At 36.3% G+C, this 19,747-nt stretch overlaps 1 protein-coding gene across 1 annotated transcript in view; it reads left to right on the forward strand.

The window, feature by feature from the left end:
• Window positions 1-19,747, forward strand: part of JMY (junction mediating and regulatory protein, p53 cofactor) — a 73,795-nt gene that overhangs the window by 12,871 nt on the left and 41,177 nt on the right. The window contains exon 2 of the mRNA XM_026073761.1: window positions 6,852-7,025. Within this exon, the coding sequence (XP_025929546.1) occupies window positions 6,852-7,025 (174 nt within the window). The remainder of the gene's footprint in view (window positions 1-6,851; window positions 7,026-19,747) is intronic.

Raw genomic sequence — 19,747 nt, forward strand, 5'->3', positions numbered from 1 at the left:
TTCTGGTTTTTGGGTGTTTTTTGATCAGACTTCTGCAGGAAAAGTTAGAACTTACTAGGACATGAGTAGAATATAGCTGTTTGCCAAGCCTTCAGGGTGAGGTGTTGCCTAGAAGTCTTTTGGTTCAATACTACTATGTTCCAACTGATCAGTGATTCATTAATGACTTTATCTTTTAGTTATTTTGCCTCTTTCCAAAGGGAGGAATAGGAGTCCCAGAGTTAACTTTGAAATATGGAAAACTCGTCTATTTTATTCATCAGATTACATTATAATGTAAATACTTATTTCTGTGTTACTGACAGCAGGACAAAAAGCATGGCACTCCTATGTAATTAGCCCTTGTTTGCTATGATTTATATAGCTTGTTTGTGGCTGTGCCATTCCAAGTAATGTATTGAATTCAAATAAATAGCTGGCTTTTATTGGCGCTAATTTGACATGATGGTGTAACTCTGGAATGGCACATCACACAGTAAGGTGAGTTATTTAGATCAGACAAGTGCCATCTTAAAATAAAAGCAGCTTCTACCATGCTGCCCCACATACATTTGTCTTGTTTACGGAAAAGGAGATGCATATTTTTTAATCATTGGCATCTCTCTTTTGAGAGGTCTTCAGAAAAGATCTAATGTGCCGTACTTTGTAGTCAGAGTTGGCAGCTTTAACCTTCAGCCTTGTGATATTCCAGCCAGTTATATATACATAGTTCTACTGAGATTTCTACTTAAAATCTTGTGTGGAAGGAGAGAAATTATGTTGTTCAGTAGTGATGCATACATTGAAATGATGTTTTGTCTCGCTTAGCTACCTTAAAATACTACTTCAGTTCTTCTTGCTGAGTAGTTCAGTTTTTCCTTTTTCTGCTGACTTGTATTACAGGTAGTGTATTGAAATGAGGTGCATTTTGGTAGGCATTATAAGTGAATTTGACAAAAGTGACAGGTTAACAGCTCCTGGGGCAGTAACAAAAGGAAGATAACTGATAAGAGTGAAAGATGGCCAAGGTGGCCAATCTGCAGAGTGCTGGTCTTTGCTTGCTGGTGTGCTGTCCACAGTCAATTTCTCTAGTAGATACTATGGTGAAAGACTGTTTTAAACAGGGTTTAAAGGGGAGTGATGTGGCTCACTTGATGTGAGCACAGCTCTTCACAGGCCTAGAAGATAGCATGAAACATTCTGTGAAAGTGTTCTCTTTTCTTTCTTTAGTACTAAACACCCTTGTTACTACTTCCCAATACCCTGTTTGTTTGTTTGTTTGTTTCTTAGAATAACTGCAAACTTTGATAGACTTGTTTGCTATACATGCTTTTGGTTTGGCTTGATTATTTTAATTAACTTAGTCCTTCTGTAAACAGTCATACAGAAATCCCCGCCAAAACTCAGACATTAACCTTTGCTGTGCTTTGTGCTTTGGACCTTTCAGCATTTTGTCCGCTCCGTAGGTGGATGATTGCTTTAAGTACCAATTACAAACTTTGTGTTTCCAAATCAGTTTCATATGCAACTTGCTCGTTTGTATCTTTCTTTAATCTTAAGAGGTTAGACTGATTCCAGCACTTCTTATGCTGGGCAATATTACCTTATTTACTTGTGCCACCCCAGCTGGCTGTATACATCTTTTGCATTCTCTTAGGTTGTTTCTGTCCCAAACAGTAAAATCTATTTTACATCTCTATTGGAGAGTCAGGTTTTGATCATTACTGGGATATTCAGCTGCAAAAGTAATGCAAATATTCTTTTTAAATTACAAAGCAAAAGATGTTAATGGTAATACAATCATGCAAGCAGAAAGCTAAATGTTCTGGCAAGGCTTGATCTTTCAACCACAAAAAGTGACATTTTAAATAAGGGATCATGCATATAAGAGAGAGGAAAAATAAATTACCTATAACACAGATTTCATGTAGTTGAGTGTGTTGCTGATTACAAGGAGTTGTGGGTGTGTTTGTTTTTAATAAGAATGTTTTTGTTTTAAAAACTGCTGTTTAAAGAGAGTTTTAAAAGAGAATAGAAACAATTTAAAGTATGTTCTAGTGTATCAACTTACCGTCTAAGTTCAATTGCTGAAATATTGCATCCAAATTCTATGCACTCTGGAATTTTATTTCTGTGGAACTTATTGCCTGGAGCTCGTTGTAGCCTATTGCTAGTTTATCAACAGGAAGATTTGATGTTTTTATACTTAGGACTGCTCTTCGGTGGAAAGGATGGAGTATCTAACTGTGTCATCTACAGCAGTGTGCTTCTGCTCTCTGAAAATAACTACTCCTTAGTTTTGCCTCAGATTTTAAATACGCTTCTCCAATTAAAAAGCTTTAAAATTGTTTCTGAAAATGGCAAGTAGTACTGTCAGGCTTCTGAGAACCTAAATTCATATGACAATAGGTTATTCTATTGTTATTATTTTAAAATTATGAAAAGCCTAGTAAGTGACTGAGAAGTATCTTTAATGCTTGTTTTAGCTAAAGTTGGATAGGTGTCATGTTACAATGTTTTACAAAAATACACAAAATAAAATGGAAATAACAAGTGAAGTTTTGAGAATAGCAAAGGAAATGTAAGAAAAGACTTTTCACTGATTAAATCAAGCTTTGGATTTTGCTCAAAACCGAGGTTAATCGCATGTAATTGCACTGTCCTCTGTATTGCCTTTAAAGCTTTATAGGCAAAGTATTTTTTTTTAAAAATACTGAAGACAGAAATAATCTTTGTTCTATAGTTCAAATAAATGTGCTGTTAAATTGAAAAAAAAAAAAGTGTTTCCTGTGGGTTAGAGTCTATCTGTATAATGGTTGCCCAAAATATATGGATTCATTTAGTTGTGAACAATGTAACATCTGTGAAACATTGTTCTTAAAATAAATGCAGTATTCAGTGGGTCTAGCACTAGTCAGGCCTGTACAGGATATTACTCTTCCCTCCTCCACCCACTTCTTTTAATAATATAATTAAAAAATTGTGAAAGTCAAAAATTCATACTGAGGCTGTTGAAGTAAATGAACGGTAACACAGAATGTCTGTGTTGGGAATTAATCATCAGTGGGACATAAAGTATGCCACAAAAATTCTTAATCTATTTTTATGCTAATACACTGAAAACCGCACAGTTCTAAGGTACCAGGCTGATTTAGGCATTTGGCCAACTTAACTAATGTCTCTATCTTACTAAAAGGTACTGGCTGAATTTTCGTGTATCGATAGAGTATATCCTCTTGATACTGGCTATGTGAAAATTTGAGCATATTCAATTAACGATCTGTGAGATTGTGGAGGGCCTGTTTTGCCTTATGACATTATTAATTCAGTGGATTCTGTGCTAGACCCAGCATTATTGTTACATGACAGTCTGGAAAGTTAAAAACTGAATGGCAGCCAGCTAAAAAATGGTTCACCTGACTTTGATCCGGGACAGGAAAACTTCCATCAGGCTGCTTTACCGAGCAACGTGGGAGAGGTCCTCTAGGCAGGCAACTTAGCACCAGCTGTCTCCTGTGTCAGTGTCCCCTTTAGGGCTGGTAGACTGCCCTGTGGCACTAAAGCAGCCTGGACTCTTCATCAGGTTTATAAGGCTCTGTCTAGTAGCAGTATCTGAGTTATCAGACTTCTGTTCATGCCATACTGTACTGATGAAGGTCGTTCTTCTAGTGGTAATCACATCAGTTTCAAGAAGTGAGAGAGAATATTTTTGACTCTTACATTTAAACATCTAGACATAACTGTCGTTTCAAATGAGAATCACAAATTTTCTATATTTTTATTTTCATTTTCCAAAACTGGAGACTTTCATAATTCTCCAGTATTTTCTTTCTCTTGTTAGCCTTTAACTCAAATGAAATTTGAGGCAGCAATGTTATGCTGTTGACTTGACAGGACAAAATTATGTAGATGTGCTTTCGAGCTGATTTGCAGCATTTCTAAGGTTAATGATCAGATGTTTTCCCCCAGAACATCATCTGACTGAGTCTGTACAGGAACATATTAATAGTTGGGTGGATGTGATGAGGCTGTCTCTTACAGAGCTCAGTCTGTCACAGCTTGGTAGCCTTCCTGCCTGTTTTGAAGAACGTCCCTAGCAGATAGCTATCTGGTTTTTGGTCCAAACCAAACAAGGTGATACTCTCTGGTTTCCAGATCGGTTTCCAGTTTTGTTATGTCTTTTCTGACAATTGTAGTTTATATGAGCCTTCATCTCCATTTTCATTCAAAAAGGTCTTCATTAGGCACAGGAAGTAGAGTCTGTGTTGGTGCTTGGCTCAGGAGGCAAAACTAGCTGCTTACCTTTTGTTAACAATTTGAAAATGTGTATTTTATATGTGAATAACTTGCCCTCTCTTGTATTTATTAGGGTTTTACTCCATGACAGTTTAGTATTTCCAGAGGAGTTGAGGAATAGTTGGATCTACCATCTGCTTATATTCTAGGCTTAGGATTGGAGAAACTCCACTAGAAGCAGCAGGCCAATAGAATTAGATATTGGCAAGACATTGTAAAGATCCTCATTTACTTGTCTTTCCTATCTGCTGGAACATCATGATACTTCACTACTTTATCCGTACAGTTTCTGGCTGTGGACATGATTTTCCCTTAAAAAAACAACTAATTATAAGTTTATATATGCTTTTAGAGTCCAAAAAATGTCCTTGTACTACAGTTATGATCATAAAATTGAGACTGTCCTTAATTTTGCAGAAGGCAGACTGAAAAAGTGCCTGGAAATGATGACTGTCTTCCAGAATTTCAGAACTATTAAATACACCTTAAGAATAGTCTGTGAAAGGAGGAAGAATCCCTAATACTGTATTGTTCTGTTCTTGATATTAGTTTACTTAAGGTTCTTCTTTAAATGGTGTAAAGTTTACTTTATTTTATTTTTTATCTGTGGGATTTGTATCCTAAAGAATAGTAGGAGTTTCAAGATGAAACTAATGTGTACAACAAATGTGTATCTCCTTATTTAATAAGCAGATATTAGTAGCCTGAACATTAAAAAGGAAACTAACATTAGAGTGTTGTAGAGCTATTAAGAATAATAGAGACCCTTCTTGTAACAGGTCATTTAGAAGAAAGGTTTGTTTTCTTAGAACCTGAATAGAGAAATAACTACAGCTTTGGGACTATAGAAGGGTTTTGTGATAGTGCCAGGTGGAAGTAGAAGGCTTGAATATGGCAACTGTTTCGAGACACTAGCAGCAAGCGAGAGGGGCTGAGGAAGAAGGTGACTTTATAGACTAGGAAATTGCTGGTGGGCTAGAATAACGCACAAAATCCACAGGAACCTAGGACTCAAAACCAGGAGTATCTGAGTTGACTCCAGTTCCTGCAATTGTAGGCAAAGTTGTGTGTGTGTTCAACCTAGAAAGTTCATAAAGCATTAGTTTTATAGCGTGCAAGCCACAAAATACTACCCAATATTGTCAGTAAGAATTCAAATGCCACAGAATATTATGTGCTGCTGGATGAGAGCAGAAGCACATAGCAAATGATCTTGCAAAGAAACAGTTTCCTACGTGAAATGGTCTAGGTAATCCAACAAAATGTTTCATGTTGCTGAGGAATGTTGCATCCTTTTCACTCCATCTCTCCTAGGTATCTTGTCTTGTCTCTGCCAAGCCTAGCTGAGGGAAAGCTCTTCCAGGCTTTGTCATCTGACAGTCTGCGGTTCCCTCTATTTTCTCTTTCAGTAATGGCACTCGATGCAATTGAGTGTACTGAGAATATTTCAGGTAGGTGGGCATCCAACTTTAATGAACGGATAGAAGATACAATACATTTATTCCTTAGTTTCCCTAATCTGTGTTCAGTTTAAGTAAATCTGGACTGTGAATATGTGCTTTTGAGATGATGATATAAAGGACAAGATACTTTGACTTTCAATATCTGAAAATTACATAAGAGGAAAATTAATTTCAGATAATCTTGTCTTTGTAAATACATCAAGTACTTCTATATGTCTCTGTGAGATTAGCTTTAGTTAAATAGTTGAATAATTTTTTGGAAATTGTGGAAGATTTACAGCTGCATGTGAGGTCCGCCCAGGCAAATGCCCAAAATAGATGCAAAGCAAACATGTAAATTAATAAAATATAGTAGTGAATTTGTACAAACAGGAATGGACAGACATTTTAGGAAGCCGTTTTTTTAGATGAATTAAAAATAATTTTAGTACTTTATTTAAAGTTTAAAATACTTCGATAATTTCATTAAAAAAAAAAATCTAATGGAAACTTTGCGAATCTGAACTTTTGTGCCTGAACTGTCTAAGGTAAAGTCATAGGACAGAAGGTAAAATTACCAGAAATGTAGATCACTGTTTTGTTTAACAGAGGTGTGGGCATGTGTGGGTGTGTGTAGTTGCACCGATTTAATGGGGTGCTCTGTGGGTCCAAAGTGCAGGCAGGCTAGAAGAAAAAAGGACTAGAAAGATCAAAATGGGATTTTTCTCCTCTTTGTCTCCTTTCCTATCACTCCTTCTCCCCCACACACACCTGAAAGTGGGAAATGTGTGAAATAGCGTATCTGATTAATATGTTATAGATTCTTATACTGAGTTGCTTTTCCTACTGTCCTTATATCTTTGTGCTCACATTTGTTAGCTTTTGAAGACCCTTGGAAAGCAGTGATCAGTAGGAACAATGAACGTTTTGAGTTAAGGTTATCAGAGAAGTGCTCATATTTGATTGGCTTAGTTCGAGATGTGGGTAGGGATTAAGATTTTCTTTGTATGTCTAAGTGATGATTTTGTGGGTGAGGGAAGATAACAGAAGAGGATAGGCAAATGGTTTTTAAATTTTTTAGCAGGAGTGTTTGAACACATTCACTGAACTGTCATTTTTCTCACTTTTTCACAGCTTCTGGAAAAACATAAGAACACAGAGAGCATGGTAGAGCTGCTTGAACTGTATCAAATGGAAGATGAAGCCTACAGTAGTCTTGCAGAAGCTACCACAGAACTCTATCAATACTTACTACAGCCATTTCGAGATATGAGGGAACTTGCAATGCTTCGAAGACAGCAGATAAAGGTATGGAAATATTAATATTTCCATATGAATATATTAATATTTTCCGTATTAATGGAAAAATCATACCTTTTATTTACATGTAAAGTTGTAAGGTAGGTATTTCTTACTGGATAAATTTTATTTTTAGGAAGTTGTTGCTGCTTGTAAACTTCTGTCTATTCTAAAATACATCTTTAGACAATTTGAAGGCCTTCTCTAGCTCTCCTTAATTTTGCACAGATCAGTACACACTGCAAAAGATATTTGTGTCTGTGCATATAAGGCTATGCACATATTATCAGCAAACCTGCTGTATGTGCGTATTTGAAGTGTGTTGGGATTTTTCCTCTATTGCGAGTGCTTAAATTCCTAGTGAGAAGTGAGTCATAAAATTACCTAGAGACTACTTTTATTATATAGTATATGCAGTGAAGGTTTCATCACTAAATGTTGTCCCTATTCCTTTTGGTTTCTGCACTCAGAGGAGCACTTTTGAATAGCAAGCACATCTCTGCATATGCAGCTAGCTATCACCTGGTTAACTTCCTGTGTTTGACTTTTTAACTTGATTGCTGAATTGAATAGGTGAAATGTACAACTTTGTGATTACGGGAATAATGACACTGATACCTAAAAGAGAAAGAGACACATGTTCTACAAGATCGGTATTGTTATTTTTTTAAAGATTGTTTATACAGTAGCTTATTTTTCATTTTAGTTTGCTGAGATAATACGATAAAACATTAGGAGTCAGTGCTTCTCATGTTGTGAAACACTTAAACATGGAGAGTGTATTAATAACATGTAATTTGGTGTAACATTTTAAAAGTTTATTTTTCAAAGAGCTGAAAAAGTATAGCCAGCTAAAGAATAATACATTTTTGTAAAACTGTTTTATAATGTATAGGGGGACTTTATTTAAAAAGTAATTCTAATCTCTTTAGACATTTTTCCTTTTCTTTTAGAGACTTGAGTAAAAAAAACAACTGTCCTCCGTTGCATCTCTGAAGTACTTCTGACGGAACCAGCAGTTCCTAAACAGATCCTAGACTGTAACTTTCTTAGTTGTTATATATTGTGACATAGGAGCTAAAATGGACCTATTTTAGTCTGTATTGCCATAGTCATTCTGTCTAAGCTTGGCTCTTTATTCAGGTGGTCAACATCGTTTTTTTCTGGTTTCAGTTTTAAAAGATAGTGTTTTCCTCTGAGTTTGAGTATAGAATGAGGGAGGCAGGCAGGGGGATTCACGATTTCAAACTAATTTTATTTTGACCTATTTCTGTGTCTACAACTAACATAATTTTCCAGAAAGTTCAGCAACCTGAAACTAACTCAGTGAGTTAATGTAAAGGTATTTGAACTAGAAGTCCTTCCGCTGTGTGATAAGTGTCAGTGCCTGGATAATTGGGGTGCATATCTTTTTCAGATGTATTATACTGTTGAGGATTATGAACAATATGCTTAATAAAAAACGTTCAGAGCATGATGAAATAGTCCCCATTTTATTTGAATTTGTAGCACAGAAAAACTTTTGTTCTTCTGTCAAGCAAGAAAAGATAAATATTGTTTTGAATATGGAACATGAATTAAGTTGTTGTTGTTTTGTTTTGTTTTTTAAACCTCATTGATATCTTGGTTTTCAGTTTTAAAATCTCCTTTTTGTTTTTTCTTGAAACAGTAACTTTGGTAAACTTCAGAGACATGTTCTGTGGTTGATTACTTTAGTAGTACGTTGTTGCATCTAATGTACATTAAGTTCTCTTCCTAACTTGGCAATTTTTGAGCTGTAAAACTTGGTCATCTGTGTTATGTGGTAGAGGAAGATGCCATCTCTTGTTTTTCATTTCATTGTCTGAGAGAAAGCAGTACTTGTATCTAAGATGACAAAATATATATTACGTTGTGTAGCTAGGGTAGAGGAATTGGTTTATAAATAGAACTTGTACATGAGATGGTTTGTGTTAACTTGCAGCATATGTGTTTCTGGAAGGCTTAATAATGGAACAAAGCTCCATAGGTTTTTATAAACCCTTAGGGCTGGGGTTAACTCTGTTTTCATGCTTAACAGAAGTATTTCTGAAGCGTAGTACTTCAGTGAAACGGGAGCTGTGGACATACAATACTGTTTAAATGAAGACTCGCAAGGAGAAAGATAAAATTTGGATGTAGTAGGCTATGGTAAGGAAAGAAGAACATGCAGAATGAGTTACTAAAATTGAAGAAAAAAGTTACAAGGATAATTCGGCTTGAATACAAATAGCAGTATTTATTCAAGATCGTCTATGCCTTCTGTAAATACTTTATTTAACATTTTTAGGGCTTTGCTTTTCTGTTTTCGGTGTCTGTCTGTGACTGATTTGTGTGGAAGTTGTTTTGTTTCTTAAGGTTTTTTTATTATTATTATTATCTAAATCAGTTCCATTTTGTCTTTCAGAATGAGATTAGGGAAGAAATCAGTTGCTTTGCCTGTGGTGCTTGAGAACAGTCTTTAGTGTCCTCTCCTTTTGGAGTATGGCATAAAAATTGGAGGATAGATCCTCCAGGTATTAATTTTCTGCTGCTGCTGTGAAAACTTAGGCAAGGGACAAGTTTGTGGGAGGGAAGGGAGAAACAAACAAATGCACAAAATTGTATGTGCTCAGCAGAGGCCTGTTAGAGTAGGACAGCTAGATTCTCTGCAGATGCCTTCCACACTGAATGTGTTCCCTCCTCTTGTGGCGCTTAGTTAATCACTGCCAGGGTGTTTATCATTACCTTTATAACAAATAATAAAAATAAGATAAAGTTTGTTCATAACAACCTAAAGTATTTAGAAGCTTGAAAATGCAGAATTAGTGTTGTCCATGGTAGAAGTCTTTTTATCTCCCCCCCCCCCCGCAATTGATCACTTTTTTTTTGATAGCTTTTTTCAATGGGTGCTTTGCCTTATTCAGCGTGAAAGATGGGTTATTCAGTATGGATGAGAAATCAAAGCCGTACTGTGAAGCTGACAGTTTGAAGGACTCCTCTCAGTTATTGCTGAACTTAGAAAACATGTAATGAAAAAGGTACAAGATTGGGGAAGGAGAGCTGATGGCCTTATGAAGTGGAATGCAGCTCTGGAAAACTGGGTTCTGCCACAATTTCCTTTTGATTATGGACTAGCCATCTGACCTAGAAAAAGTGTTTGGCAGTGATGCGTTTCTCATTTTGTGGGCTCCCAGCTTCAGAAACCTGTTTTGTTTGCAGAAATGCTTAATATTTTAAGTGCTACTGAAATCAATGGGGACCTTTCTCTAAGCATAACAAAACGGTGTCCAGCTATCATACATCCTTGAAAAAGTGGGGATTGCAAACAGGGCAGTGTTTTGGATCTATGTTTTTTCTTTCTAAGGTGGGAATAATCCCACTTTGCTCTAAGACCTTGTGGAGACAAATGTAAGCCACTTCCTAATGAATTATCATATCAGATTGAGAAAGACTAGAAAAGCAATTCCAAGTTCAGTTGAATATTGAAATGTTGTCTAATTAGCTAGTGTGTGCAAGGGGCTGTATTTTATATGGTAAGTATGAAATGTTGCATTGATAACTCAGCCAAACAGTCAGCACTGTGATTCTGTTCACTGAATGCTGGAGAAGGTATGGTCAAGGAACTGAACAAATAGAAGCTGTGCTCGATTTGTACAGACATCGTTTAATGTCCTTGCTTCTGGGCTGTTGCTGTTTGAGATAAAATATACGTGAAAACCTTCAACCAGTGAGTTTTAGTCTGTTAATTTCACTGTTTGGGTTATTGATCCATTCCTTCTGATCTCAGATTCTCAGATGTAACATAGGCATCAGGCAAATGAAGCTTAATGTACAATTGCTGAATTATATATATTTTTTGGCTGTCTGTCTATATCTGTAGCTTTCCCAGAAGACCTTGAAGAGAGGTATGAACTTAGAACCACAGTGCAAACAATATTTACAGATTATTTTATCTAGCATTAACATTTGAATTCTAAATGAATTTTAAGATGTTCTTTTTGCTAGAAATGAGACTTTTAATGAACCAAACAAAAATCTGTAATGTTTTTGATCTTAAAATTTGTAGATAGAAATGTGAAACTTTTTTTCCACTTATCAAAATGGATTTCTTTCCTGTGAAAGTTTAGCTAATTTTGTTTACATTAAAAATACAGATTGTGGTAGCAGAAAGCTGGGAAGTATTAGACATCAGTAGCTGGAAAACTGGAGATGAAATGTTTCTCCCAGAAGCTGGAAGAAGCAGAGTAGCTAACTGTGATCTGGTGCCTTTGATTTTTGGATAGTTAAATCTGAATTTTGTCAGATATTCCATTCTGAAATTAGAGAGGGAGCAGGCTGCTTTTAGTAGTTGGTATTTGGCTGTAGAACTTACTGACAGATAATAGGATCAAGCCTTAAGCCCTTTAGGACCAAGATATAAAGAGGTCTTTGATAGAAGTTACAAATCTGATTACTTGTTCAAAAATGTCTTTCAAAAGAATAACTTCACAGGCCAAAAAACCCAGATCCTTTTACATATATGTGTTAGTGTTCACTGGCCTTTAGGGAGAGAAAGAAGCTACTTTCTTATTTTGGATTTTTATTTTGGACAGTACTTCATAGTCATGGTGACTAGGTACTGTGTCTTTGATCAAAACTCAAGTGTTGTCAATGAGAGGCTTTCTTTTGTTAATACATTTTAAAAAACTGTGCTTGGGATTAGACTAAAAATAAAACTTAAGATAAATTGTTTCATAGCCAACGTGTAGGTGCCAGAAAAACTTTGACAAAAGGATTCTTGAAGGTCTGAGTTGGACTGAGTTTGCTTAACTGAGTACTGATACAATCTTTATACAGGTGAGAGACTACAGTCATAATTACCCCAATTCAGATTTGGGAAATGAGAACATTAAAATGTATTTATACATTATATATACTTAAAAGCACTCCTAGTTTCATTGGATGCATTTTCTTTATCTTCACTAACATACATGAATTCACTTGAATGTAAGGCTTAAGGACTTTATATTACTCATGTTGAGGTCTAACACTGGAAGTAAGAGGTTAGAGCAGTAATTAGCTTGATAAATAGCTTAATATAATTTGGGGGGGGGTTGAAATTATAGGATTGTTTATTAGTCTATGTTGCTCTTTCAAGCTCCTTTAAGCAGGAAAATCTAACTTTGGCTCAGATGTATTCTGGTTTATTTTTTGTTTTTATACTTTATGGTGAACTGTAGTAGTATTGAACCTCATAGCTAATTTGACTTTGATTTGTTTAAAATGAAATACTTTGGAATAAATTATGTTGCATTTAACATTTTAACTTTTGGGGAAAAAAAAGGGTTCATACTTTGAAAACAAGTTCAAAGCAGAAGATAAGTTTAATCATAAGAATAGCTAACAAAATGGAGAGAATATTTAAAAAAAAATTCTCTCTCAGATTGTGTCCTAGGTTGGAATGAAAAATGAATACATGTTCCATTCTTATTATGAATCTCATGTGAGTGATATTTATTCAAAAATCCATTGCCTGTGCTTGGGAAATCAACTGAAGATGTTTTGGGGAGGGGAACAGTCTTCAATCCCTGATAGTCTAATTTGTAATCTTGCTCCCAAACATCAAATAGACGACCTCTGTATTGCTAAATCCATGGGTTTTTTTATTGGCTCTGGAATAGTTGATGTCTTAGCTGATTTTTGAACTGAGGATTTTTTTTTTTTAAATCTTGTATTATATTTTTGAGTGTGTAGTTGTCTTGCAGTGAAAAATGTGAAAGCAAAGCTGCATATAAGGCCCATTAGAAGACACTGAAGCAGCAACAGTTAAAATATCAAGATTACTTGCAGGCCAGTCAGCTCAACTTCATTCCTTACTTTGGGCAAACGACACCCTCAGGTAGTTACAGACTAGTTAGTGACTTGCTGACAACAATTTGATGAAAAATATCTAATTAAAAAAAACAACAAAATGAAGGTATTATTCAGTGGGCAGAGTGAAACACTGAAAAATTCCTAAGTCTGGATAGTATATCTGTAGTTGAGGAAGTGTCCTCACATCACTAGAAATTATGGTTAAATTTGGATTTTGAAAAACTTGTAGAGTTGGGGAGAAATGGTAATCTAAGTTTATGCAAAATGACTGGATTTGTAATGAAGGTAACAAACATTGTTGAAAATATTCTTTTCTTATTTGAGAAACTGGTGTACTCTATGATAGTCTTTATACTTTCTAGGAAAGGTTGTATGCCAGTCTCTGTTTACATTCTCAGTTAGACTCTCCTGTAGATTTATAAAGCTCTTCTTTATATGAATTCATACCAAAATGTATTACTGATTTTAAAACTAAGATTTTATATACCTTTGGAAAAAAAAGGTGCTCTAACCTGCAATTTGATGAAAGGCAGGCTGGTAGTCTGCGTCAGTGAGAAACCTGAGCTCTTGGTATGAGACCGCTGACTACAAAACCATGGCATGTAACCAATGTTTGGAGCTGTTCCCCCCTCCCCGAAGTTCCCTTACAAAAGGCTTGCCTGGAAGACCGGGCAATAAAATGAAAATTTCATTGTCAATAAATGTAAAGTAATGCATGGGTGGAACGCTGATGACAACATCTGTAGGTCTACGTACACATTCATATGCACTTAATTAGCTGAAGAAATTGCACTTAATTAGCTACTCCTGAGGAAAAAGGTATGAGAATTACTGTGGGGAGTTCTCAGAGAAGAGTTTGCTGTTCAGCATTTTTTAAGAGGAAAGTAAAGGTTTTGAATTATTAGAAAAGAAAAAACAGAAAACAACATTGCACCTCTGTATATATCTGTGATAAACTTGCATCTTAAACACTGTGTGTGGTTTTAGTCTCTCCCTACCAAAAGGATACTGTAGAATCAGAATAGTTAAAGGATGACAGCAAGGATTGTAAAGGTAAACATTATGAATAGCTCAGTACAGAGACAGAGAGAATAACTTACATCACCTTTGTTTGGAAAAGAGGCAATTCATGAAAAATAAGAGATTTATACAATCATGAATGGTATGGGGAAGGAAATATGGAATGATTTCTTCCCCTATTTCACATGCTAAAAAATAGGGGCCCCTCAATGAAATTTTGGTGCTTTACTGCAAACAAAAGAAAACCAAGTGTCCCCTCTTCCCCCCCTCTTTCTGAAAGGACATCGCTTGCTCTGTGGCAGTAATTTCCACAGTTTATGAGTCCAAAAAAAGGCAGCCCCATCAGTTGTTATCAACAATGATTACCCTTCAGCTCAGGAAGCCTCTAAGCTGGTCTGTAATAGAAGTTGGGAAATATCACACAATCCATAACCTTGTTTCTTAAGTTGTTTCTCCAAGTATTAGTAATGGTTACAGTTGGCAGCAAGGGCTAGGACAACCTTGGGTTTGATCTAAGATTTGAATACTGGAGGAAATGGTGAGGAAAGATGCAGAATCTGAGTATGCTTTGAAAAACGTATCTTCAAGGATTTTAAGCATGCAGAAAATATGCCATTGTGTGTTCCTGCAAGGGAAAGAGTAAAGAAGGGTGAAACCTGGAAATGCATGAATTTTCTTTTGCAGTGATGGAGGGAAGGAGAAAGAGAGAAAGAAGGAAGAGACCTTGCAGTAATATTCTGCAGGCTGTGGAGGGCCAGAAAAGAATTAAGGTCTTCATGAGACAAAAACTTGATCATGGGATTGCAAGTTTTGCAAGTTCATGTTACCTAAATCTATTAGCAGAATGAAATCTACTTTTTTTGTTTGTTTGTTTTTTAAGTAGTGCTCTGAAAAAATTGATTTTTATAAGCTTTCATAATCTTTGCTGTCTTTATACTGTCTTTTGTAGGGCTTCTTTTGGAGTTAGTTGCACCCTTATCCTTGGGTATTTAATATGTCTTTACTCAGATTTCTTCTTGTCTAATACTTAAGCACCCTTACTTTTTTCTTATCTTTTATTCAGTATATTTGTATATAAAAATTGTCAACCATATTTTGATGAATTCTTGATGGACATGTGCTTAACATTTTGTGCCTATTGTATATATTAAGGTTGTTTTAACTGAAGATTTAAAAATCAATCCAATCCTTTTAGTCCACAGGAGGATCTAGAACTTCCTGAAACACGCAAGATTACTTGCTTTAAACAAAGTTTTCAAGTAACTAGTGTATGTCTTGTTTAAAAAAAAAAAAAATCAAACTTTCATTTGGCGAACTTTTTTTCGGCTGGAGTTCAGTCAATGAAGTTGAAATGTAAATAAACGCTGTATAACTGTTGATACACATGGGTAAATATACAGAAGACACAACTAAACAATTAGCCTCAATCCTGTCAATTTCCAAGAGAAAGTACTTGAATTTAGCAGCTTTAACATTCTTTAAACAATTCTTGTTTAGTTTCCGTTCTGTATGTCCTAACATCCTGTTTGCTTTTTATTTTGTTACTGCCTTTACTGTCTATGTCTTTATTGAACTGTAGCTGTCATTCTCCCATATCTTGATACAGATATTACAAAACCCCTGTAGCTTGTACTGGTAGTCCCAGTAAGGACTCCAAACCCTCCAGTGTGAGTTAATTTGCATGTATTAACATTAAAGTCCATGTCAGTAGTCATTAGGATAAAACCAGTAAAACTGTAAAGTCCATTTTATAGCAGATTGCTTTCACTTAATATAAGTTGGGGCTGTACATACGGAATTATTATATATTTTGGGAAATAGTCCTGGGCTACCAGTTGAGAGCATAGATGAATTAAAATCTGTAAGACCATCTTTAAGAAGTCTCTGAATAGATGATGAAGCTGAAATGCGTGCTTTCTTGCTAATATATTCAGGAGGCTGTGGTTAGAATGAGTTGTTCTGCTTCTTGGACTATGTCAAAGAAAGCTTGCTAAATGTTTGTGCTAAAACACTCTTTTCCATATGAAGCTGTTTTCTTTCTAATGTATTGCCTCTGCCATCTGTAATGTGCTCTCAGCTTGCTTTCGTTCTTTCCTATAATTAACCAGTCTGTTGTTGGTATATCTTATTTTTTCTCCTTTTCTGCCTATTATGAGTCTATCTAGGAGAAGAATAATGAAGGGAACTGTTGAAAGGTGACAGATCCCTGTCTAAGTTATAATGTGACCTGGCCTAAATCTATTTCCTGTCAGTCTTGCCCTTTATTGTCCCAGCTGTCTTCAGAAAGAACCTGGAAGGTATTGAAGAACCTTGAGGAGTATTCCTTTATTTAGATATATACTATCTGAAACGTAACAAAATTCTGTAGTTGCAGGTCTGTTTCTCATATATTCTCTCCATAAGCTTCCTTTACTCTCTTTACTGGGAGTGTTTAAAAGAGGGGGGGAAAAAAAGATGGAGTGAACCATAATGACTGTCTGTGAACTCTTCCAGGGAAGAATGGCTCTGTACTCCAGTACAAGAGTCTTGCCTTTCTGATTCGATCTCACTTGCTCACAGGCTGGAATAGAGACCTCTTTTCAGTTTGTTTCCTCTGAAGAACGAATTGCTTTTCTTTCAGGGACATGTTCATACGGTATAGGAATGTGTTCTTTTATGTTCCATTACTCTGAAGTAATCGTCAATGGAAATAGATGTTTCCAAGAAGTGTTGAAGTTAATGGCTTCTGCTATTTCTTCCTCTTCTTGTGTGCTTCCCAAGAACTACTTTTGTGAAAGCTGTTATAATTTTCTTAGTTCCAGTGCATTATCCAATGCTTTAGCCTGCAAAATATAGAAGCCTTCAAAAATGAATTTTATCTTAAGGTAAAATTTACTTTTTTCTGAGCCAGTTTTACCATAAGGTTTGTATTCTTCTGAAGGTGAATATAGCTTAGGAAGAATTAGCTGAAATGTCCTTTTTGGGAAAACGATTACTAGAAAGAAAATTGTAGATTTGGCTATGTGATCTACTTGTGAGATGAGAGTTTTTTCTCTTAGGCCACACTTTTTCTATAGAACTTTGAGTCCAAATGAGAAAATTTCAAACCAAAAAAGTGAGTTTGAGGAAAATATTAGGGAACTGAAAAGCCTTATAAGTTAGAAAAAACTTCAACCATATTATCAGAGTTCCTTAATTTTTAACTAAAATAAATTTTTACTGAATCAAAAATAGATACATATATTTAAGAGAAGTAGCAATTAGATGACAGTGTGATTTAGTTTTTCTTTCCTCCTTCTGCCTATTTCTATTTTTTGGTACCTTCTCTTAGTCATGTCTAAGTTGGACAGTAGTCATCTTAATTGTATGTTACTGTTGATTCTATAAAACATCCTGTGCTCTTTTTGTGGACTATAAAAGCAAAAGATGCTGGCATCATAAAGGTGCAGTAAGCAAAGGGAAGCCTAAACATAATATGCCTGCATTGCAAACAGTAATGGAATGTAGAAGCTTGTAAGAGTTTCCTTTAATTTCTTAATGAGGGTTACTCCCTTCAGATATATTCATTAAAGGGGATTATTTTTTAAAGGGGAATACAGAAAACAAATCTTCAAAACTCATGGGCCTGTTCACGCTGCTGTTTAATGGCCCATGTGTTTCCCATTTCCTCATTAAATTCTCAGCTAGGATAAACTGTAGATTTGAGAGTCATCTCTTCCTCCATTGCATGAAGGTGTTGTAGGTGAAGAGGCAATTTGCTAGTTTGAGAAAATTGATCAAGCTGCCAGATGTTCCTCATGAGTTGCAACCTCCATAGAAGGGTTCTCCCTCTCTCCTCCCCAACTTTTCTCCCTATTACAGCTGTTATCTTCCCTTAATTAAACTACCAGGGTCTAGGTCTTACCTTCAAGTTCCTGTAATAAGGCACAACTCTAAATAATTTATGTTTTATATATAAAGATATATTAAATCTTAATTTTAAATAATATAAAATGTTTGGGTATATTTATGTATTTGTTGCAGTGGTACTGTACAGGGCTAAGTGGAGTCCAGTGTGGAGGAGGGATTGTCTAAATGGAGAAGTGATCTGGAACATAAGGCTCAGACAACCATTTGGCAAGGGGGACGGTGTATGTTTTACCACTTACTGTTCTTCATCTTTCTTTTTCTCTGTTGATCATCTATCCTGTTGCATAAGGGTGTGACAAGCATAAATTTCATCAGTGACTAGATAATCTAATTGTCTAGGTAGGTTGCACTCAAAAATTGATTTTTTTTTTTCCCCTCCTCCCTTAAGTAATTGGTGATTGTCAATATATACATTCACAATATGGCTCTATTTTTTCTTTTTCTGTCTCCCCAGAGCGTTCCAGGTACATGGCCAAAAGTGGCTGTTTGCACACTCTTTGTTGCTCTCTCCATCTTTTAGTTTATATCAGTTATTTGGCTTAGGCTATAAAGAATGCCAGTAGTTGCCTTCGGAATGGTTACTATCAGTATTTTCTTTTACACTTGAATCTTATTTTTAATGACTTCGTTACATTTCTTGATGGAGAAATTAAATCAGGTGGAACCCACTGGCCAGAGGGGAAGAGATTGCTCTTCCTCTGGGCAGCACTGGAGCATGTTCAGGTGGTTGGAGAGACTGCCAGACACCACAGGGTCTGTGTGACAGGCAAGCCCAGAGCAGGGAGCCTCTGGCTTGGGCAGAAACACTGCAGTGCTGCCAAGAGAAGAAGGGAGAAGCAGGCAGCTGGACCTCAGAGGTGGCAACTTCCAAGGGACCAAATGGGACTTTGCAAAGCTTGCTGCCACTGAGACAGTCAGTGAGCTAATAAAAACAAAGCTGGGAAGCAAGGACCTGCCTTTAAGGACACAGTGTAGCGCGTGTTCGTTTACCACTCTGGAGTGTCCTTCTGACAGAGCCTGCTTTCCACAGAATGAAATCCTCTCTTGAAGTGAAATCTTAAAGCAACTTGATCGCTTTCCTTCCCCTTGCATTAGAACATGTCTGGCTGTCCTAGGTAAAAGACAACTTTCATTTGTAATACACAATGCCAAGCTCCTGGCATGCTGATAGACAGTTAACTTCCCTGAGTGTTGTTTGATTCATTTGACTCTTACAGCTCCACGAGTTGTTTAAGATGACTTTGGCTGGCAGCAAGTGGCTGCAGTGTATTATCTTATAATTAAGTACACTATCCAAAGAGTGACAAATGCCTCTTTGACTGAGGACCAGTCATTTGAATCAGCCCAAGAGCCTAATCTGAGCATTTTGCATCTCTCAATTCCCAGGACTCTGTCCCTTAAGCCTGCTCCCTCCTCCATCGTTTTGTGGCTTTGGAGCCAGGAAATGGACACTGTGTGTGGGGGGAGAAATGGGCTCTCTCTCCCATCTTATCCAAGCTGCATAATGCAAGGGCCAAAGCAGCCTTGTGCATGGTCCTTGTATATTGTGAAAATTAGATGTGCCTTTTTTTCTGTTGTTTGTTCTACAAGACGCTTCAAGAAGAACTTTCAATAATTGTAAGAGCRTGACTATCTTGCTGAGTAACAAGCTATGTATGTATAGGCTATAAGACTGCTAAGCAACAGGGCAGGCCAGCTCAAGCAGCGTTAGTGAAAAGCGTCCATCCTATGTCTGCAGTTGGGGCTCTCTTCAGGCTTTCATTAAGCACGACACTGTTGCTGAAGCCTCAAGACATGATGTTGGTCTGGTTCTTCGGGACCTCCTTCCAGACAGGGCTTCTTGTGTTTTTGGTGCCTCGCCATATGTATACCCTCAGTGTGAATGAAGGTATGGATGAAATATTTGGGATTGCAGTTAAAGAAAAGGTGCTTCCCTCTTTTGTTGCTTGTAAATATCTGCCCTAGGGAGC

The sequence above is a fragment of the Apteryx rowi genome, unplaced genomic scaffold (genome assembly GCF_003343035.1).
Source record: "Apteryx rowi isolate R43461 unplaced genomic scaffold, aptRow1 scaffold_377, whole genome shotgun sequence".
NCBI lineage: Eukaryota > Metazoa > Chordata > Aves > Apterygiformes > Apterygidae > Apteryx > Apteryx rowi.